The following is a 20,750-nucleotide window of genomic DNA, read 5'->3' on the forward strand; positions in this document are numbered from 1 at the left end:
CCATCCTGGCTAACACCGTGAAACCCCGTCTCTACTAAAAATACAAAAAAAAAAAAAAAAAAAAAAAAGAATTAGCCAGGCGCCTGTAGTCCCAGCTACTTGGGAGGCTGAGGCCGGAGAATGGTGCGAACCCAGGAGGCGGAGCTTGCAGTGAGCCGAGATCCCACCACTGCACTCCAGCCTGGACGACGGAGCAAGACTCTGTCTCAGAGAAAAAAAAGAAAAGAAAAGAAAAATCCATTTTCTGGGGAGAAATTCAAGCTGGCTGCAGAAATTTGCATAAGAAGTAAGGGGCCCAATGTTGATCCCCAAGACCATGGAGAAAATGTCTCCGGTCCATGTCAGAGAACTTCCTGGCAGCAGCCCCTCCCAACACAGGCCCGGAGGCCCAGGAGAAAAAAGTGGTTTCATGAGCTGGGCCCAGGGTCCCCATGCTGTGCGCAGCCTAGGGACTTGGTACCCTGTGTCCCAGCCGCCCCAGCCGTGGCTTAAAGGGGCCGATGTACAGCTCAAGCTGTGGCTTCAGAGGGTGGAAGCCCCAAACCTTGGCAGCTTTCACATGGTGTTGAGCATGCGGGTTCACAGAAGTCAAGAATTGAGGTCTGGGAACCTCCAACTCGATTTCAGGGAACCTCCAACTCGATTTCAGAAAATGTATGGAAACATCTAGATGTCCAGGCAAAAGTTTGCTGCATGGGCAGGGCCCTCATGGAGAACCTCTGCTAAGGCAGTGCAGAAGGGAAATGTGGGGTCGGAGCCCCCCACACGAGTCGCTACTGTGAGTCCCAGCTGTGAGAAGGCCACTGTCTTCCAGACCCCAGAATGGTAGATCCACCGACAGCTTGCACTGTCACCTGGAAAAGCTGCAGACACTCAAGGCCAGCCCGTGAAAACAGACAGGAGGGAGGCTGTTCCCTGCAAAGCCACAGGAGCAGAGCTGCCCAAGACCATGGGAACCCACCTCTTGCATCAGCGTGACCTGGATGTGAGACACGGAGTCAAAGGAGATCATTCTGGAGCTCTAAAATTTGACTGCCCCGCTAGATTTTGGACTTGCATGGGCCCTGTAACCCCTTTGTTTTAGCCAGTTTCTTCCATTTGGAGTAGATGTATTTACCCAATACCTGTACCCCCATTTTATCTAGGAAGTAACTGGCTTGCTTTTCATTTTGCAGACTCACAGGCAGAAGGGACTTGCCTTGTCTCAAATGAGACTTTGGACTGTGGACTTTTGGGTTAATGCTGAAATGATTGAAGACTTTGCAGGACTGTTGGGAAGGCAAGATTGGTTTTGAAATGTAAGGACATGAGATATGGAGGGACCAGGGGTGGAATGATATGGTTTGGCTGTGTCCCCACCCAAATCTTAACTTGCATTGTATCTCCCAGAATTTCCACATGTTGCAGGAGAGACCCAGGGGGAGGTAATTGAATCATGGGGGCTGGTCTTTCCCATGCTATTCTGGTGATAGTAAGTCTCAAGAGATCTGATGGGATTATCAGGTTTCCGGTTTTGCTTCTTCCTCATTTTTCTCTTGCCGCCACGATGTAATAGGTGCCTTTCGCCTCCTGCCATGATTCTGAAGCCTCCCCAGCCATATGGAACCGTAAGTCCAATTAAACCTCTTTTTGTTCCCAGTTTCAGGTATGTCTTTATCAGCAACGTGAAAACGAACTAATACATACACCCCATCTCTACTAAAAAATACAAAAATTAGCTGGACATATTAGCACACGCCTATAGTCTAAGCTACTCAGAAGGCTGAGGTGGGAGGACCAGAGCCCAGGATGCAGAAGTTGCAGTGAGCTGAGATCACGCTACTACACTCCATCCTGGGCAACAGAGGATGACCCTGTCTCAAAAAATTAAAAAAGAAAAAAAAAAAAAAAAAACGGATTATCTACACCATGCTTGAATAGCACATATTATATATTATGGCTCCTAATCTTAATCCAAATATTTTCCAGATGCAACAATGAAGCAAGGCAGAAGCTATTCTCAGTCAAGAACCGAGTATCTTTTCAGACCAGTTGCTTTCAAGAATCTGTTAAGCAATGTCTCCCGATAAGCTGGGTTCCATGACACCTTGCAAGTTACCAGATGTTTAGAATAGTAGTTCCACATGGATAGAACTAGAGGCCATTATCCTTAGCAAACTAACGCAGGATCGGAAAGCCAAATAGCGCCTGTTCTCACTTATAAGTGGGAGCTAAATGATGAGAACGTGTGGACACATAGAGGGAAACCACACACACTGGGGCCTTCCGGAGGGTGAAGGGTGGTAGGAAGGAGAGAATCAGCAAAAATAACTAATGGGTACTAGGCTTAATCTATGTAACAAACCTGCACAATACACCCCTGAGCTTAAAAAAAAAAAAAAGTTTCAAAATAATAGCATTTTTTCAAATTCATTTATAGGATAGGAAGTATTTTATTAATCTGTATGACTATTCATATCACAGATATACTCTTCCTGTTTTCAACTATTTTTGCCATTTTATTCAATTATCTTTAGAGTTATTTCAGTGAGAAAAGTAAAAGCTACTTTTTTTTTTTTTTTTGAGACGGAGTTTTGCTCTTGTAGCCCAGGCTGTAGTGCACTGGCGTGATCTCGGCTCATTGCAACCTCTGCCTCCCAGGTTCAAGTGATTCTCCTGCCTCAGCCTCCTGAGCAGCTAGGATTACAGGGACATGCCACCACGCCCAGCTAATTTTTGTATTTTTAGTGGAGACGGGGTTTCACCATATTGGCCAGGATGCTCTTAATCTCCTGACCTTGCGATCCACCCGTCTCAGCCTCCCAAAGTGCTGGGATTACAGGCATGAGCCACGGCGCCCAGCCACGCTACTTTCTTAGTTATGCTGGTTCTACAAGTTTTTTTAAAAACCAGACAAAAACTTAAAGAGCACAGACAACCAGCATCCAACAGAAAAGAGACACAAAACTTCTTTATTCATTTTTTAAGTCTTAATGTTCATACCTAATAATCTATTTTTTTAGATAATCAAAAAAGAATCAAACCAAAATTTTGTAAGACACTGAGGTAAGTTAAGTTACAACAGTCACAAAAAGTAAAGAGAATTAGATAGGAATCTGATGTTTATAAACAATCTGTATATTTCCATTCTAAGGTGAATGTTACAGTTCCAAGAATGTTCTGAATACAGCATAAAGCAACAACATTACCTTACTTTAGGCTTAGACAATCAACTCACCAAATGCTTGCGGAATCTCACCTAAAGTTCTAAGCTACAAGGAACAAAGTTTAATCAAAATAGAATATTACTCACTTCATTTTGAATATACTAAAAATCAGGTAGAATTTATCAAGTAGTATTTATGAAAATATGAGGCTGGGGCATATTACAAAGAGGCCAGGGCCAGAGGATTGCTTCAGTACAGGAATTCAAAACCAGCCTGGGCAACACAGCAAGACCATATCTCTACAAAGAATAATAAAAAATAATAATTAGCCAAGCATGGTGGTGCATGCCTGTGGTCCTAGCTACACAGGAGAGTGAGGCAGGAGAATATCTGGGCCCAGGAATTTGAGGTTACAGTGAGCAACGATCAAGCCACTGTACTGCAGCATGGGTGACAAAGAGAGACTCTGTCATTAAAATGAAGAAGCTGTGTTCACAAAGTCTCCCTAAACCCCGGTTTCCTCATTAAGCCTGAGTTTTCTCAATTGTGTAATAGACTTAAATGTGAAATTCACCTTAAAAGATTGAGTGAGGAATAGGCAGGATATTAATGTAAACAAATTCTATAAACTAAGAAGTACCATATGTTACCTATTACAATTCGTTCTGAACTTTAAGTCAAGACCCCAAGTAATTCAGGAGCATCTCCTGAGGCGGGGGGGGGGGAAAGAAAACAGGTAAGGGCCAGGCACAGTGGCTCAAGCCCGTAATTCCAGCACTTTGGGAGGGTGAGGTGGGAGACTGCTTGAGCCCAAGAGTTCAAGACCAGCCTAGGCAATACAGTGAAACCCAGTATCTACCAAAAAAAAAAATTTTTTTTTTTTTGAGACAGAGTCTTGCTCAGTCACCCAGGCTGGAGAGTGCGGTGGTGTGATCTCCGCTCACCGCAAGCTCTGCCTCCCAGGTTCACGCCATTCTCCTGCCTCAGCCTCCCAAGTAGCTGGGACTACAGGCGCCCGCCACTACACCCAGCTAATTTTTTTTGTATTTTTAGTAGAGACGGAGTTTCACTGTGTTAGCCAGGATGGTCTTGATCTCCTGACCCTGTGATCCGCCTGTCTCGGCCTCCCAAAGTGCTAGGATTACAGGCGTGAGCCACCACGCCCAGCCCAAAATTGTTTTTAATTAGCCAGGCATGGTGGCACACGCTTGTAGTGCCAGCTAGTGAAATACCATCTCTACAAACAAAATTTTTTTTTAATTAGCCAGGCGTAGTGGCACATACTTATGTCCCAGCTACCCAGAGGCTGAGGTGGGAGGATCACCTCAGCCCAGGAATTGGAGACTACAGTGAGCTGCGGTGATTACGCCCCTGCACAAAAGGCTGGGAGACACAGTGAGACCCTGTCTCAAAAATAAATAAAATAACAAAATTACAAAAAACGAAACAAGCAAACAAAAAACCCCAGCTAAAACAATGAACTTGAGGCCTGCTTTCTTTTAAAAGTCCCTGAAATTGGCTTACTTTGTGCCACTGTTTTCATTTAACATCATGAAGAATGATCTCCTGTGGGAGTGTCACATGACTGCTGCTCTGGAATTTTTTTTTGTGTGTGTGACGGAGTCTCACTCCATTGCCCAGGTTAGAGTGCAATGGTACGATCTCGGCTCACTGCAACCTCCACCTCCTGGGTTCAAGTGATTCTCCTGCCTCGGCCTCCCAATTGAGCGGGCGCCTGTAATCCCAGCTCCTCAGGAGGCCCAAGCAGGAGAACTGCTTGAACCCAGGAGGTAGAAGATGCAGTGAGCCGAGATTGCTCCACTGCACTCCAGCCTGGGCAACAAGAGCAAAACTCTGTCTCAAAATAAAATAAATAAATAAATAAAACTCCATCGTTAACACTATAGTGTAATGCAGTCAAATAATTTCTTTAAAAAAAGTAAATTTTCCTATAAAATCATTGCATCATATATCTGAAAAAGACTCCAGTCTACAGCTAAATCCAAGAGATGACACAGAAGGACAAAGTACTCCAGGAGAGTAACTTCATTTCCTTAGATCAATCTTTGTAGTTCCTTTCTTACCAAGAGAGGTGAGTTTCTAGAGTTTTAAAATTGTTTTCTGAAAAAATGGTGGCAAAATTTATCAAAAGATTAACTTCATGTTCTTGAAGTATCGTGTGCTCTGTATGAATAACTGAAGACACGAGAGATTTTAGACTTTTCCCATTCACACTACTACAAATGAAAAATGAAAGGTTTTGTTTGTTTGTTTGTTTGTTTGAGACAGAGTCTTGCTCTGTCGCCCAGGCTAGAGTGCAATGGCACAATCTCGGCTCATTGCAACCTCTGCCTCCTGGGTTCAAGCGATTCTCCTCCCTCAGCCTCCCGAGTAGCTGGGATTACAGGCGCCTGCCACCATGCTCGGCTAATTTTTTGTATTTTTACTAGAGGCAGGATTTCTCCATGCTGGACAGGCTGGTCTCGAACTCCTGACCTCGTGATCCACCCACCTCGGCCTCCCAAAGTGCTGGGATTACAGGCGTAAGCCACCACACCCAGCCTAAATGAAAGTTTTTAATCCAATACTGAGACTTTTCGATGGGGGACTGAGTCTCGCTCTGTCGGCCAGGCTGGAGTGCAATGGCGCAATCTCCGCTCCCTACAACCTCCACCTCCCAGGTTCAAGCAATTTTCCTGCCTCAGCCTCCCAAGTAGCTGGGATTACAGACATCTACCACCACGCCTGGCTAAATGTTGCATTTTTAGTAGAGACAGGGGGTTTCACCATGTTGTCTGTGCTGGTCTCAAACTCCTCATCTCAAGTGATCTGCCTGCCTCAGCCTCCCCAAAGTGCTGGGATTACAGGCGTGAGCCACTGCGTCCAGCCTCAAACACTGAGACTTGAACACATCTAACTTCTTATTCTGCTTCAGCTTGGAGGCCCATCTATGATTCACTAGCATCTGCTGTCGGCAGGTAACAAAAACAAAAAAAGAGATCAGGTTGGTTTATCAGTATGGTAAAATCATTGAGGAATGGACTGAGCTCAGGTATGGTTCATTGAAAAAGTTGTACATTTATTTGACAGCTTCACCATCTCTTCACTTTTCTATTAGTTACAGCTAACCACTATACTTCATTCATTTTGCAAGATTTAAGCTACCCATCCAAAATTTACATATGAAAATATTTTCTATTTTACAATTAGCCTTGAGCCAAAGATTAAACTACCACTTTTTTCACTGAGAAGCATTCCTACCGACCTCAAATCTCCTAACTCCAGCATTAAAGGCAAGTGCTGCAAATAGGTGGTCCACAGCTTTAAATCTGAAGAAATAAAAAGTAGAAATAGTTTTGGGGTTTTGAAATCAATCAGACTTAGATTTAAGTAACACAATGTAAGTCATATCTGGATGCCCATTTTTTTCTTATTAAGAGCAATCATGTTTGGCTTTGCCCTTTGCCTTTTTTTTTTTTTAGACGGAGTCTCGCTCTGTCGCCCAGGCTGGAATGCAGTGGCGTGATCTCGGCTCACTGCAACCTCTGCCTCCTGGGTTCACACCATTCTCCTGCCTCAGCCTCCCGAGTAGCTGGGACTATAGGCGCCGCCACCACACCTGGCTCATTTTTTTTTTTTTTTTTTGTATTTTTAGTAGAGACGCGGTTTCACTGTGTTAGCCAGGATGGTCTCGATCTCCTGACCTCGTGATCTGCCCACCTCGGCCTCTCAAAGTGTTGGGATTACAGGCGTGAGCCACTGCGCCCGGCCTGCCCTTTGCCTTTCACCAGAAGTCCCAAATATACATTATGAGATGGTTTCTATTATAGTCTTGTGATGGTTAATTTTACATTCCAACTTGGCTAGGCCCAGTATATTTGATCAAACATTAGTTTAGATGTTGCTGTGAAGATATTTCTTTAGATACGATTAACATTTAAGTCAGCAGACTCAGTAAAGTCAATTATCTTTATAATGTGGGTGGGCCTTATTCTATCAGTTAAAGGCCTTAATAGAAAAAGACAAGACTGATTTCCCAAGAAGATATAATTCTGCCAACAGACTGCATTTGGACTTGAGATGCAACATCACCTCTTCCCCAGGTCCCCAACCTGTCAGCCTACCCTACAGATTTTGAACTTGCAAGCCTTCACAACAGACAGACACACACATACACAATCACACACACACACACACCCTACTGGTCTTGCTTTTCTGGAGAACCCTAATATACTGCCATATTTCAGCAGCAGTATTTTTTTCCTATAATATAGAACCTTTATTAATATAAGCTTAGTCTGTCAGTAAACTCTACCAGAATGAACATTTTTCACTCTTTATACTGCTTGAACTCTACTCCCTGGGTACCCTCCAAGCAAATTAATGCTTTCAAGGATTATAAAATGTAATAAACTGCTCTCCATTCTACAACAAACAAGAAAGATGTGCTGAATAAGGGCTACTTGAAGAATAAAGTAGGTAACTGAGAACTCATCCTATTCTTGTTTCTTCATTGCTTTCTTTCCACTAAGTTTTTCACATTCACTGCCACTGCAGCTTGTAAGCACCCTCTCATTACTGCTGATCTTTCCTTTGATCTTTCCTTTCTTTACTTTTCTCTCCTTCTGTCCTCTTTCTCAGTCTGTCTACCTTATCACCTCCTGGATTTCCTTATCACCTCATGGATTTCCTTATCACCTCCTGGGTGCATCCTTATCGCCACACCAGACTGATCAAACACATTAGGGACAATCTTCATCCCAGATGCATTCAGTTGTTGATGGGTGCTCAAAGACTACTTCTTCACTGTCCCTCAAAAAAGAGAAAGTTTCAGGCTGGGTGCGGTGGCTCACGCCTGTAATCCCAGCATTTTGGGAGGCCGAGGTGGGTGGATCATGAGGTCAGGAGTTCGAGACCAGCCTGGCCAAGATGGTGAAACCATGTCTCTACTAAAAATACAAAAATTAGCCAGGCACAGTGGCAGGCCCCCATAATCCCAGCTACTTGGGGGGCTAAGACAGGAGAACCACTTGAACCGGGTGGCAGAGGTTGCAGTGAGCCAAGATTGCACCGCTGCACTCCAGCCTGGGCGACAGAGTGAGACTCCATTTCAAAAAAAAATAAAAAGTTTCCCACTTTTGTCTTCGAAATGAAGCCATTTTGAACACCTGAAGGTTCTAAAGAAACTGAATTATGACTTTAGATTATGTCATAAATCGCTTTTTCCTTGTACTTTTTATCTCAGCTTTTGTGTATCATACACATGTACAGTCCTTCCAGGACCCCTCAGATACCAAAAAAAGATGCTCGAATCTCTTACATAAAATGGCGTAGTATTTGCATATAACCTACACACATACTGTCATATACTTTAAATCATCTCTAGATTACTTCGAATACCTAAAAAAAAATAAAAGCTATGTAAGTAGTTGTTGCATTGTTTAGGGAATAATGACAGGAAAACTGCAAGTTCAGTACTGACACAACTATCATTTTGTCTGAATAGTTTCAACCTGGAGTTGGTTGAATCCACTATACAAAACCCATAGATATGGAGGGCCAACTGCATATGCCACAAATAGTGGGAGGGAATGTGAGGACAAACATTTACTGTTTTAGTATGATTTTCAAGATTGTGGATCACTTTTTTCTTTTAAATTTACTTTAATGTTGGCCTACAGTGGTGGCACACTATAATCTCCGCCCCTTGGGAGGCTGAGGTGGGAGGACTGCTTGAGGCCAGAAGTTTAACACTGGCCTGGGCAATGCAGTAAGACCCATCTCTAAAAAAAAAAAAAGAAAAAATTATAAAATTTAGCCATGCATGGCGGCATGTGCCTGTAGTCCCAACTACTCAGAAGGCTAAGATGGGAGGATCACTTGAGCCCAAGAGTTCAATGCTTTGGTGAGCTATGATGACACCACTACACTCCAGCCTAGGCTTTTTATAAAAGTCGTCTTTAAAAATCCTTCAAGAAGAAAACACAGTTGCCCTGTTCATTATATAACTATCTAGTCTTTCCGGGATATTGTAATAAAGAGACATTCTTTGCATCTATATTAACTTTGTTGCTTTCTATCTTATATTCTCTCCCCTTTGTATCTAGACCAGGGATCAGCAAACTCTGCAAAGATAGTAAGTATTTTAGGTTTTGTGGGCCATTCAGATTCTGTAGCAACTCTTCTGCCACTGTAGTAAGAAAGCAACAATAAACAATGTATTGGCTAGGTAAGTGCCATGGCTCACTAATCCAGAACTTTGGGAAGCTGAGGTAAGAGGATCCCAGCTCAGGAGTTTGAGATCAGCCTGGGCAAAACAGCAAGACCTCGTTTCTACCACAAATTTAAAAATTAGCCAGGAATAGTGGCACATCACTGCACTCCAGCCTGGGCGACAGAGTGAGACTATGTCTCAAAACAACCAACCAAAAAAAAAAAAAACCCAACATATAAACAATACATAAGATATAAAGAGGCTGCTCATTGCGCTACTGTCCACAGGGAGCTGCCACAGCTGCCCGCGCTTGCTGTCACCCCAGAATGCCCTCACATCACCCTGGGCCCCCATTTCAGGCCCCCCTTTCTGGGGGTGCCCTCACCTCTGTGCCAGACCCCAGGATACGGCTTCCTGCCCCCTGCCCGGGAGGAGATATTCGCCTGGCAGCAGGAGCTCCTGCAGAAGCAGAACCTGGCCCGGCACCATAAGACTCTCCATGGATGGGGATGAGGTCCTGGCCCCTCAGGACAACAGCAAGTGGACCGTGGATGATGTGTGCAGCTTTGTGCAGGGGTCCTGTCTGGCTGTGAAGAGCACACTCAGGTCTTCAGGGAGCAGGGGATCGATGGGGAGACCCTGCCACTGCTGATGGAGAAGCACCTGCTGACCACCATGGGGTTGAAGCTGGAGCCCGCCCTCAAGGCCCAGGCCCAGGTGGCCAGGCGCCTGGGCGGTACCTTCTACATGGCCAGCTTCCCCGTGGTTCTGCTGCTGCAGCCACCAACCCTGCGGGCCCCGGAGCAGGAACTCAGCACAGGAGAGCAGCCTTTGTCCCCCATGACAGCCACTTCACCCTATGGAGGGGGTCACGCCCCTGCCAGCCGAGCTTCGCCCAAGCAAGAAAATGGGACCCTGGCTCTGCTTCCAAGGGCCACCGACCCTTCCCAACCTCTGTGCTGAGGTGCCCAGGGGTGGGGGGGTGCGGCCACACAAACTCCCAGGAGCCACCACTTGATGCGACAGCCCTGCCTCCCACAGCTTGCTTGCTTTCTTTCAGTTTTGGATGCAAAAAACAAAAACAAAAACAAAAAAAATGTTAAAGGAAAATGTGAAAAAAAAAAGAAGAAGATATGGTTTTTTTTTTTTTTTTGAAACGGAGTCTCGCTCTGTGGCCCAGGCTGGAGTGCAGTGGCCGGATCTCAGCTCACTGCAAGCTCCGCCTCCCGGGTTTACGCCATTCTCCTGCCTCAGCCTCCCGAGTAGCTGGGACTACAGGCGCCCGCCACCTCGCCCGGCTAGTTTTTTGTATTTTTTAGTAGAGACGGGGTTTCACCGTGTTAGCCAGGATGGTCTCGATCTCCTGACCTCGTGATCCGCCCGTCTCGGCCTCCCAAAGTGCTGGGATTACAGGCTTGAGCCACCGCGCCCGGCCGAAGATATGGTTTTATTCCAACAAAACTTTATGGACACTGAAATTTGAATTTCACCTATTTTTTTTTTAAATATTAGTTTATCAAATGGATGTTATAAAATTATTTTACAAAATATTTTCTTTTGATTTTTCAACCACTAAAAATTGAAAAAAAAAACAACAAACATTTTTAGGCTTATAGTACAAAATCAGGTGGCAGGCCAGGCATGCTGGCTCACACCAGTAACCTCCGTGCTTGTGGAGGCCAAGGCAGGAGGATCACTTGAGCCCAGGAGTCTGAGACCAGCCTGGGCAAAAAAGTGAGATCCCCATCTCCACAAAAAATCAAAACTTAGCCAGGCGTAGTGGTGTGCATCTTGTGATCCCAGCTACGTAGTAGGCTGAGGCAGGAGGACTGCTTGAGCCCAGGAAGTCAAGGCTGCAGAAAAGCCATGTTCAGGCCACTGGACTCCAGCTTGGGGGACAGAAACCCTTTCTCAAAACAAAAACAGCAGGATTTGACTTGCTAGCTATAGTTGCAAACCCTCTTATATCTAGAAATTATCGGATACAGCTACTTCTACTAGTAGTACCTATTTCATAAGATGGTCGGGAAGATAAGGCTGGGCATGGTGGCTCACCCCTTTAATCCCAGCACTTTGGGAGGCTGAGGTGGGCGGATTACCTGAGGTCGGGAGTTTGAGGCCAGCCTGGCCAACATGGCAAAACCTCGTCTCTACTAAAAAATACAAAAAATTAGCCAAGCATGGTGGTGCACGCCTGTAGTCCTAGCTACTTGGGAGGCTGAGGCAGGAGAATCACTTGAACCCAGGAGGCAGAGGTTGCAGTAAGTCAAGATCGCACCGCTGCACTCCAGCCTGGCAACAGAGCAAGACTCTGTCTCAAAAAAAAAAAAAAAAAAAAAGATTGTCAGGAAGATTAAATGAGTTGATTCACGTAAAATATTTAGAACACAGTGCCTGGTACATATTAAATGCTATATGATTTTATCCATATGTATGTCACTCTTAGTTTATCACCTCCATTTTGTTTAATAACCCTTCATTGTTTTAGCCTCTAACATCAAAATGTTTTGCCTAAATCGGACTGTTACAAACAAGGAAAGATCCTTCATTGTTAAGATAGAAAAAGTATCCAATTATGATTCATCAGTTTTTCCTAGAAACTAATTTTCTAGTTCTTTCTCAAAAATCCAATGTATCCACCTGCAAAAATTAAAAATAAAAATGTTTAATGAACCCACAAAAATTAAAATTTTCATGTGCCCCCACACATAAAAAAATTTTTAAGTATTCACCTGCAATTTAACCATAGCAGTACTCCCATTTAACTTAAATCTCCTACCTAAGACCTCAGAGGAGAATATAAAGATTTCTAATTTTCAACTGCACTTAGGAAGAACTTGTCTATAAACGCATCACTACATTATGATCATACACAGCTTACAAGTTCAGGTTTACAGTAGAGGTTGAGCATCCCTAACACAAAAATCCAAAATGGGCCAGGCACGGTGGCTCACGCCTGTAATCCCAGCACTTTGGGAGGGTGAGGCAAGCAGATCCCTTTAAGTCAGGAGTTCAAGACCAGCCTGGCCAACATGGTGAAACCCTGTATCTACTAAAAGCACAAAAATTAGCGGAATGTGGTGGCACATGCCTGTAATCATAGCTACTCGGGAGGCTGAGGCATAAGAATCACTTGAACCTGAGAGGCAGAGGGTGGCTGCAGTGAGCAAGATCGTGCCACTGCATCAGCCTAAGTAGCAAAGCAAGACTCTGTCTCAAAAAAAAAAAAAAAAAGAAAGAAAAAGAAATGCTCCAAAATCCGAAATTTTTTAGTGCTAACAAGACGCTTCAAGTGGAAAAATTCCACACTTAAACTCATATGACAGGTCAAAGTTAAAACTCTGTTTCATGCACAAAATTATTTAAGATATTGTATACAATTACCTTCAGCTTTTGTGTATAAAGAATATATGAAATACAGGTCGGGCGCGGTGGCTCAAGCCTGTAATCCCAGCACTTTGGGAGGCCGAGACGGGCGGATCACAAGGTCAGGAGATCAAGACCATCCTGGCTAACATGGTGAAACCCCGTCTCTACTAAAAAATACAAAAAACTAGCCGGGCGAGGTGGCGGGTGCCTGTAGTCCCAGCTACTCGGGAGGCTGAGGCAGGAGAATGGCGTAAACCTGGGAGGCAGAGCTTGCAGTAAGCTGAGATCTGGCCACTGCACTCCAGCCTGGGCAACAGAGCGAGACTCCGTTTCAAAAAAAAAAAAAAAAAAAAAAAAGAATATACGAAATATAAATGATTTTTGTGTTTCGACTTGAGTCTCATTCTCAAGATAGCTCATTAGGTATACGCAAATATTCCAAAATCCAAAATCCAAAAACCAAATCTAGAACACTTCTGGTCCCAAGCATTTTAGATACAGAATACTCAACCTGTCCTTCAGTTTACCAAAGCAAGTTAGTCTCTCACTTTGGCCTGACCCACCGTAACAGTAAAATTTGAGTCAAAAATTGTAGATGGGCCAGGCACAGTGGCTCACGCCTGTTGTCCCAGAACTTCAGGAGGCTGAAGTGGGAGCAGCACTTGAACCCAGGAGTTCCAGGCTGCAGTGAGCTATGATCCCACCACTACACTCTAGTACGGAAGACAGAGTGAGACCTTGTCTCAAAATACATACATACACACACACACACACACACACGCACAGAAAAGCATCCTAGAATGCAGGTGAAGGCTCTTATCCTTAAAAAGGTATAATGAGGTTGCATTCCACATTCACAAGTCCTCGTTATTAAAATGGTTTGTTTTGGGTACATGTCCCTAACTCTTATATCTGACCATTTTCCATTCACTTTTAATTATTATTATTATTTTTTCACAGACAGAGTTTCACTCTGTGACCAGGCTGGACCTCCTGGGCTCAAGTGATCCTCCTCACCTCGGCTTCCCAAGTAGCTGGGAACATAGGCACACGTCCACATGCTGGGCTAATTTTTTCCAATTTTAGTATATGTGCTGCTGAGGCAAGCGCATGGGGTAATTTTTTTCATTTTCTGTTCCTAGGCTGGTCTTGAACTCCTGGGCTCAAGTGATCCTCCCCACCTTAGCCTCCCGAATAGCTGGGAACATAAGCACATGCCCACACACCGGGCTAATTTTTTCATTTTTTTGTTCCTAAGCTGGTCTTGAACTCCTGGGCTCAAGTGATCCTCCCGCCTCAGTCTCCCAAAGTGCTAGGATTACAGGCACAAGCCACCGTGCCCAGCTCTGATCACTTTTAAGATTCGGCCTGAAGGCAGCCCATCACCACTCCTGTGACGCCTTCCCTGACTAGCCCATCTCCCTTGGCAGTGGTAGATCCAGTCTCCTTTAGTCTCACTGTGTCACGTAAGTATAATCCTCATAGCTATCATTTACTGGTTGACATTACATGCCAGGCCCCTTCCTACATTAATTCTTATAACACGGAGCAAGGAAACTCAGTTAGGTCAAGGTCAAACAGCTAGAAAGTAGCAGGGCCAGGATGCACACCAGGTTTTTTTTTTTTATCTCCATACCAATTGTTCAAACAGTAGGCATGAAGACATAGAGGAGGCCAAGTAGGCAAGATTCTGTTTTTATCTGTTTACACATTTGGCTTCCGCATAGTTTTTTGGAGAAACTTCTCCACTATTAACACAAATTTGAAAGATCACTCATTCTAAACTGTGCTACCTCTCACATTATTTATAACCGTATATTAAGTTGTCACTACTACCAGACTGACCTGCTTAGCAGCAAACACTAAACTGAATTCAATCTTTGCATCTTTAGCATCAGACACAGTTTCTAGCATTCAACAAATGTTTGTACGGAATCAAGCTTTGAAAGTAAGACTTAACAAATTAGGGCCAGGCGCGGTGGCTCACAACTGTAATCCCAGCACTTTGGGAGGCTGAGGCGGGCAGATCACCTGAGGTAAGGAGTTCAAGACCAGCCTGACCAAAATAGTAAAACCATGTCTCTACTAAAAATACAAAAATTAGCCAGGTGTGGTGGCATGCCGGTGTAATCCCAGCTACTCAGGAGGCTGAGGCAGGAGAATCGCTTGAGCCGGTGAGTCAGAGGGTGCAGTGAGTGGGGATCACGCCACTGCACCCCAGCCTGGGCGATGAGACTCAGTCTCAAAAAAAAAAGTTTTCCCAAAATGGCACATTTTTTCAATATTCAAAGCTTTATTTTAACAAAATATCAATTATTCAACAACTGTCAAACAGTATTGGCAAAAAATAAAATACCTTTTAAATTGTCATACCAAAATACTATTAGAGTTAAACCATTAAAAACTGCCAATAATCGTTCAACCTAACAGCTATCAATGATATTTAAACACCATCAGCAAGTCTCTCAGTAGCTAGCATAAACAGCAGAACTTGAGGGTTTAGTTAGCATTCTCACTAGTTTTGACCCCAAAAAATTAAGGAAACAGAGTAACCACCTCCTCTGTGACTTCATAGTACTTCATACATACACAAATTTAACACTTCTCACACTACACTGTAATTATCTGCCCTGATGCTGCCTCAACAACCCTTAACACACTGTTCATTGTATCTCGACCAAATTCATGGTAATTAATGCACAGTAAGTATCCAGTGTTTCTAAATAACTACTGTAGGCATCCTAGTAAAAACTAAGATCAAAATTTACTGTGTTCTCAGAGAGGAAAGACGTACTCTCACTCTTCCTTTTTAAAACTCAAAAGAAAAAGTAAGCAAGACTCCGTCTCAAAACAAACAAAAATCAAACCTCTCCTTACATTTAATCTATGCTGAAAACTAGCATGAGTCCTGATTCATGGGAATGGTCTTCTGCTGAAGCAACTTCTAGCAGTATGAAACACAGTTGCGTCCTGGCCCCCTTTTCTATATTTCTTATTTTCTTTCTTCTTCTTCTTCTTTTTTTTTTTTTTTTTTGCCCCAAGACGGAGTTTCACTTTGTTGCCCAGGCTGGAGTGCAGTGGCGCACTACGCGATCTTGGCTCACTGCAACCTCCGCCTCCCAGGTTCAAGCGATTCTCCCGCCTCAGCCTCCCGAGAAGCTGGGATTACAGGTGCGCGCAACCACACTCGGCTAATTTTTGTATTTTTAGTGGAGACAGGGTTTTTGGTCAGTCTGGTCTTGAACTCCTGACCTCATGATCCGCCTGCCTCAGCCTCCCAAAGTGCTGGGATTACAGGCGTGAGCCACCGTGCCTGGCCCTTTTCTATATTTCTTCATGTTTTACCACTTTTGGATATTCTGGGAGAATATTCTCTACCCACCTTCGAATTAGAAGAAAGACAAGGATGAAGAAGATTTGAAATTATTTTCTAACAAGAATTTTAATGTAGTCACTCCCACAAATTCTATTCTGGGTAAAATTAGATTTTCACAGAATAATTTAAATCCTACATATGAATGGTCTGTATCTGATGTATGGAGGTACCTGCCGAGGAGGTTAAAAAGCTGGGTTGAGGCCGGGAGCGGTGGCTCAAGCCTGTAATCCCAGCACTTTGGGAGGCCGAGACAGGTGGATCACGAGGTCAGGAGATCGAGACCATCCTGGCTAACATGGTGAAACCCCGTCTCTACTAAAAAATACAAAAACTAGCTGGGCGAGGTAGCGGGCGCCTGTAGTCCCAGCTACTCCGGGAGGCTGAGGCAGGAGAATGGCGTGAACCCGGGAGGCGGAGCTTGCAGTGAGCTGAGATCCGGCCACTGCACTCCAGCCTGGGGGACAGAGCGAGACTCCGTCTCAAAAAAAAAAAAAAAAAAAAAAAAAAAGCTGGGTTGAGGGAAACTCATCCACTCATCAGACACTGAAAGACAAATCTATCTACTCTTTCAGACTGACTCATGTGATGTGATTGGTCTCCCATACTAAGACTACTTAAATACTTGTCATCCATCTACCTTAGAGATGTTGAAGAGGATAATAATTACAATATAATCTTCTTTATGAGAACCCCATGAGAAACTCTAGCCCAAGCTTGTGCTACCCACAGCCCAGGATGGCTTTGAATGTGGTCCAACACAAATTTGTAAGCTTTCTTAAAACACTGACTTTTTCGGGAGCAGCGGCTAAAGGTGCAGACATGGCCAAGTCCAAGAACCACACCACACACAACCAGTCCCGAAAATGGCACAGAAATGGTATCAAGAAACCCCGATCACAAAGATACGAATCTCTTAAGGGGGTGGACCCCAAGTTCCTGAGGAACATGCGCTTTGCCAAGAAGCACAACAAGAAGGGCCTAAAGAAGATGCAGGCCAACAATGCCAAGGCCATGAGTGCACGTGCCGAGGCTGTCAAGGCCCTCGTAAAGCCCAAGGAGGTTAAGCCCAAGATCCCAAAGGGTGTCAGCCGCAAGCTTGATCGACTTGCCTACATTGCCCACCCCAAGCTTGGGAAGCGTGCTCGTGCTCGCATTGCCAAGGGGCTCCGGCTGTGCCGGCCAAAGGCCAAGGCCAAGGATCAAACCAAGGCTCAGGCTGCAGCTCCAGTTTCAATTCCAGCTCAGGCTCCCAAAGGTGCCCAGGCCACTACAAAGGCTACAGAGTAGGTATCTCTGTGTGCCAACGTGAGGACAGGACTGGTGCGACCCCCCATCCCCACCTCCGGGCTGCCATCTGCATGGCGCTGTGGTCCTCCTGTGCTGTTTGTACAAATAAACCTGAGGCAGGATTTGTTAGCCTCTGTCTATGAAAAAAAAAAAAAAAAAAAAAAAAAAAAAAAAAAAAAAAAAAACACTGACTTTTTTGTGTATGACTTTTTTTAAGCTCATCAACTATTGTTAGTGTATTTTATGTGTAGCCCAAGACAATTCTTTTTCTTCCAGTGCGGCCCAGGGAAGCCAAAATATTGGACACTCCTGCTCTAGCCTGATAGTGCCAAGTGGTTAGTTATCTTTCTGATCTAGTTTATTTTTTATCTTGAGGACACTGTAAAAAAATAAACTACCAAGTTTTTCTCTCCTGCTGGCTCCTAGAAAGTTCAGAGTCAAATCTGTGCTCTGCCTGTAGCAAGAAAATTATAACAAATCTTTTTGGCCCATGTCCTGACTGGACTTTATCTTTTGTTTTTGTTTCTTCTTTCTCCTCACTTTTAATCTGAGGCATTTTGTAGTTTTATGCATCCTCATAAATTGCTTTAAATAAGGAGTTACAAATCAAACACAGAGACTAACTGGCCAGGTCAAAGTCTGAGTCGCTAGAAATGGAACACCAGTGATAGAGCCACGTTTTCAAAGTTCAATTAAAACCAAAATTACTGTCCAGCCACAGTGGCTCAAGTCAGTAATCTGATCACTTTGGGAGACTGAGGCAGGCAAATAATTTGAGGCCAGGAGTTAAAGACCACATAGCCAACATGGCGAAACCCTGTCTCTACTAACAATATAAAAATTAGGAGGGCATGGTAGCACACGCCCATAATCCCAGCGACTCGGGAGGCTAAGGCACAAGAATTGCTTGAACCCAGGAGCCAGAGGCTACAGTGAGCCGAGATCGTATCACTGCACTCTAGCATGAGCGACAGAGCAAGACTCTGTCTTAAAAAATATATATATTAAAATATTCTTCATTTCGGCCCCAGGCACAGTGGCTCACGCCTGTAATCCCAGCACTTTGGAAGGCTGAGGCGGGCGGATCACGAGGTCAGGAGTTCGAGACCAGCCTGACCAACATGGTGAAACCCCATCTCTACTAAAAATACAAAAATTAGCTGGGCCTGGTGGCTCGCACCTGTAATCCCAGCTACTCGGGAGGCTGAGACAGGAGAATCGCTTGAATCCGGGAGGTGGAGGTTGCAGGAGCCGAGATAGCGCCACTGCACTCCAGCCTGGGCAACAGAGTAAGACTTCGTCTCAAAAAAAAATTCTTCATTTCCAGAAAAATGTACTCTTTTCTACTTTTCTTGAATATTACAGCTGTCATGCTATACTTCTTGTCATTTTTGAAAGAAACGTCATCAATAGAGAAGTATTTCTCCACTATAAACAACACAAGGGCAATAATAAACACCAACAGAGAGTACCAGAAACTTGTTCCACTGGAGAGCTTATGCTCATCTAAACGAAGGCAGCTGAGGCTGGGTGCAGTGGCTCACTCCTGCAATCCCAGAACTTTGGCAGGCCAAGGTAGGGGGATCACGTGAGCCCACAAGTCTGAGACCAGCCCCGGCAACAGAATGAGACCCTATCTCCAGCACAGGGGGGAAGAAAAAAATTCAAGAAGGCAGCTGTAATTCAGCTTAGGTTAACAGTTGTCATGGGAAAATATGGCCCACCTGTTGAGAGAGCTCCTAATTTTTCAGGATAACCAAAAAATAGAGACTTTATGTAAAACAGCTAGTTTTTAAACATTGGCTCAAAAAAATGTTAACCATCAATGCAAAGAGAAATATAAGGCTGCCAGTATTCAACCCCAGGCTAGATAATAAATAAATATGGGTTGTTTGAATGGTTGAAGAGACAGAAGAAAATGGAACAAAGTTTAGAAATGTATACTCTAAAATTGATGCAATAATATTATCCATTCTCTTTATTCAACTCAAGGCATAAATATCACCAAAGAAGAAATATTTTATTTAATTAACCTAAGGGTGAATTCTGCAGTGCAAAAACAAACAAATCATTTATTTTTAGAGATGAGGTCCCACCCTGTTGTCCAGGTTGGAGTGCAGAGGCACAAGCACAGCTCACAGCAGGCTCAAACTCCTAGGGACCACAGGCACATGCCGCCACATCCGGCTAATTTATTCTTTGTAAAGACAGGGTCTCACTATGTTGCCCAGGCAGGTGCCAAATTCCTGGTCTCAAGCGATCCTCTGTTCTGGCCTCCCAAAGTGTTGAGATTACAGACGTGAGCCACCACGCCCAGCCCAAATAAACACATCATATTATCTCATTAGTAAACACCTTCCTTATGTTCACTGCAGCATTGTCTGTAATAGTAAAAAGCTGTAAACAACCTAATTGCCCATTTCTGTAGTCTAAACATAAAGAAAATATGGTACAGGGCCAGGTGTGGTGGCTCACGCCTGTAATCCCAGCACTTTGAGAGGCTGAGGCCAGTGGATCACGAGGTCAGGAGTTCAAGACTAGCCTGGCCAACATAGTGAAACCCCGTCTGTACTAAAAATACAAAAATCAGCCGAGCATGGTGGTGCGTGTCTGTAGTCCCAGCTACTCAGGAGGCTGAGGGAGAATCGCTTGAATCTGGGAGGTGGAGGTTGCAGTGAGCTGAGATTGCGCCACTGCACTCCAGCTTGGACAAGAAAGTGAGACTTTGTCTCACAAAAAAAAAAAAAAAAAAAAAAAGAAAATATGGTATCATATATAAGAAATTATACAACTAAACTAGATCTACATATATCAATAATGCATCTAAAAAACAGGAAAGAAAACCAAGTAGATTAATATAGGTATACAGTAGAATATTCATGTAAATTCTAACAATCTATAAAGCACTACTATATATTGTTTATGGATACACCCAAATGCAAATGCATAAAAACATAAAACAAAGGGCTACATACAACATTTACGAGAAACTTTACTACTGAGAAGAGGAAGGTGGACACGGTTGGAAAGAAGTACAGCCGGGCGCAGTGGCTCAAGCCTGTAATCCCAGCACTTTGGGAGGCCGAGACGGGCGGATCACAAGGTCAGGAGATCGAGACCATCCTGGCTAACACGGTGAAACCCCATCTCTATTAAAAATACAAAAACTGGGCCGGGCGCGGTGGCTCAAGCCTGTAATCCCAGCACTTTGGGAGGCCGAGACGGGAGGATCACAAGGTCAGGAGATCGAGACCATCCTGGCTAATACGGTGAAACCCCGTCTCTACTAAAGAATACAAAAAACTAGCCGGGCGACGAGGCGGGCGCCTGTAGTCCCAGCTACTTGGGAGGCTGAGGC

The 20,750-nt window shown here is 44.2% G+C and overlaps 2 protein-coding genes across 2 annotated transcripts in view; one reads left to right on the forward strand and one right to left on the reverse strand.

Moving 5' to 3' along the window:
- The window catches only part of PAFAH1B1 (platelet activating factor acetylhydrolase 1b regulatory subunit 1), a 110,889-nt gene that overhangs the window by 73,818 nt on the left and 16,321 nt on the right, over positions 1 to 20,750 (reverse strand). The window lies entirely within an intron of this gene.
- LOC115894743 (60S ribosomal protein L29) lies at positions 16,899 to 17,528 on the forward strand. The gene has a single exon (XM_030922655.1). It carries the CDS (start codon positions 16,925 to 16,927, stop codon positions 17,390 to 17,392), a length of 468 nt encoding a protein of 155 aa, XP_030778515.1. The 5' UTR covers positions 16,899 to 16,924; the 3' UTR covers positions 17,393 to 17,528.

Source organism: Rhinopithecus roxellana, chromosome 19, assembly GCF_007565055.1.
Source record: "Rhinopithecus roxellana isolate Shanxi Qingling chromosome 19, ASM756505v1, whole genome shotgun sequence".
Taxonomy (NCBI): Eukaryota; Metazoa; Chordata; class Mammalia; order Primates; family Cercopithecidae; genus Rhinopithecus; species Rhinopithecus roxellana.

Bases quoted from the DNA above. Each gene is read 5' to 3' on its own strand.
- LOC115894743 (XM_030922655.1), top strand. From the start codon at position 16,925: ATGGCCAAGTCCAAGAACCACACCACACACAACCAGTCCCGAAAATGG.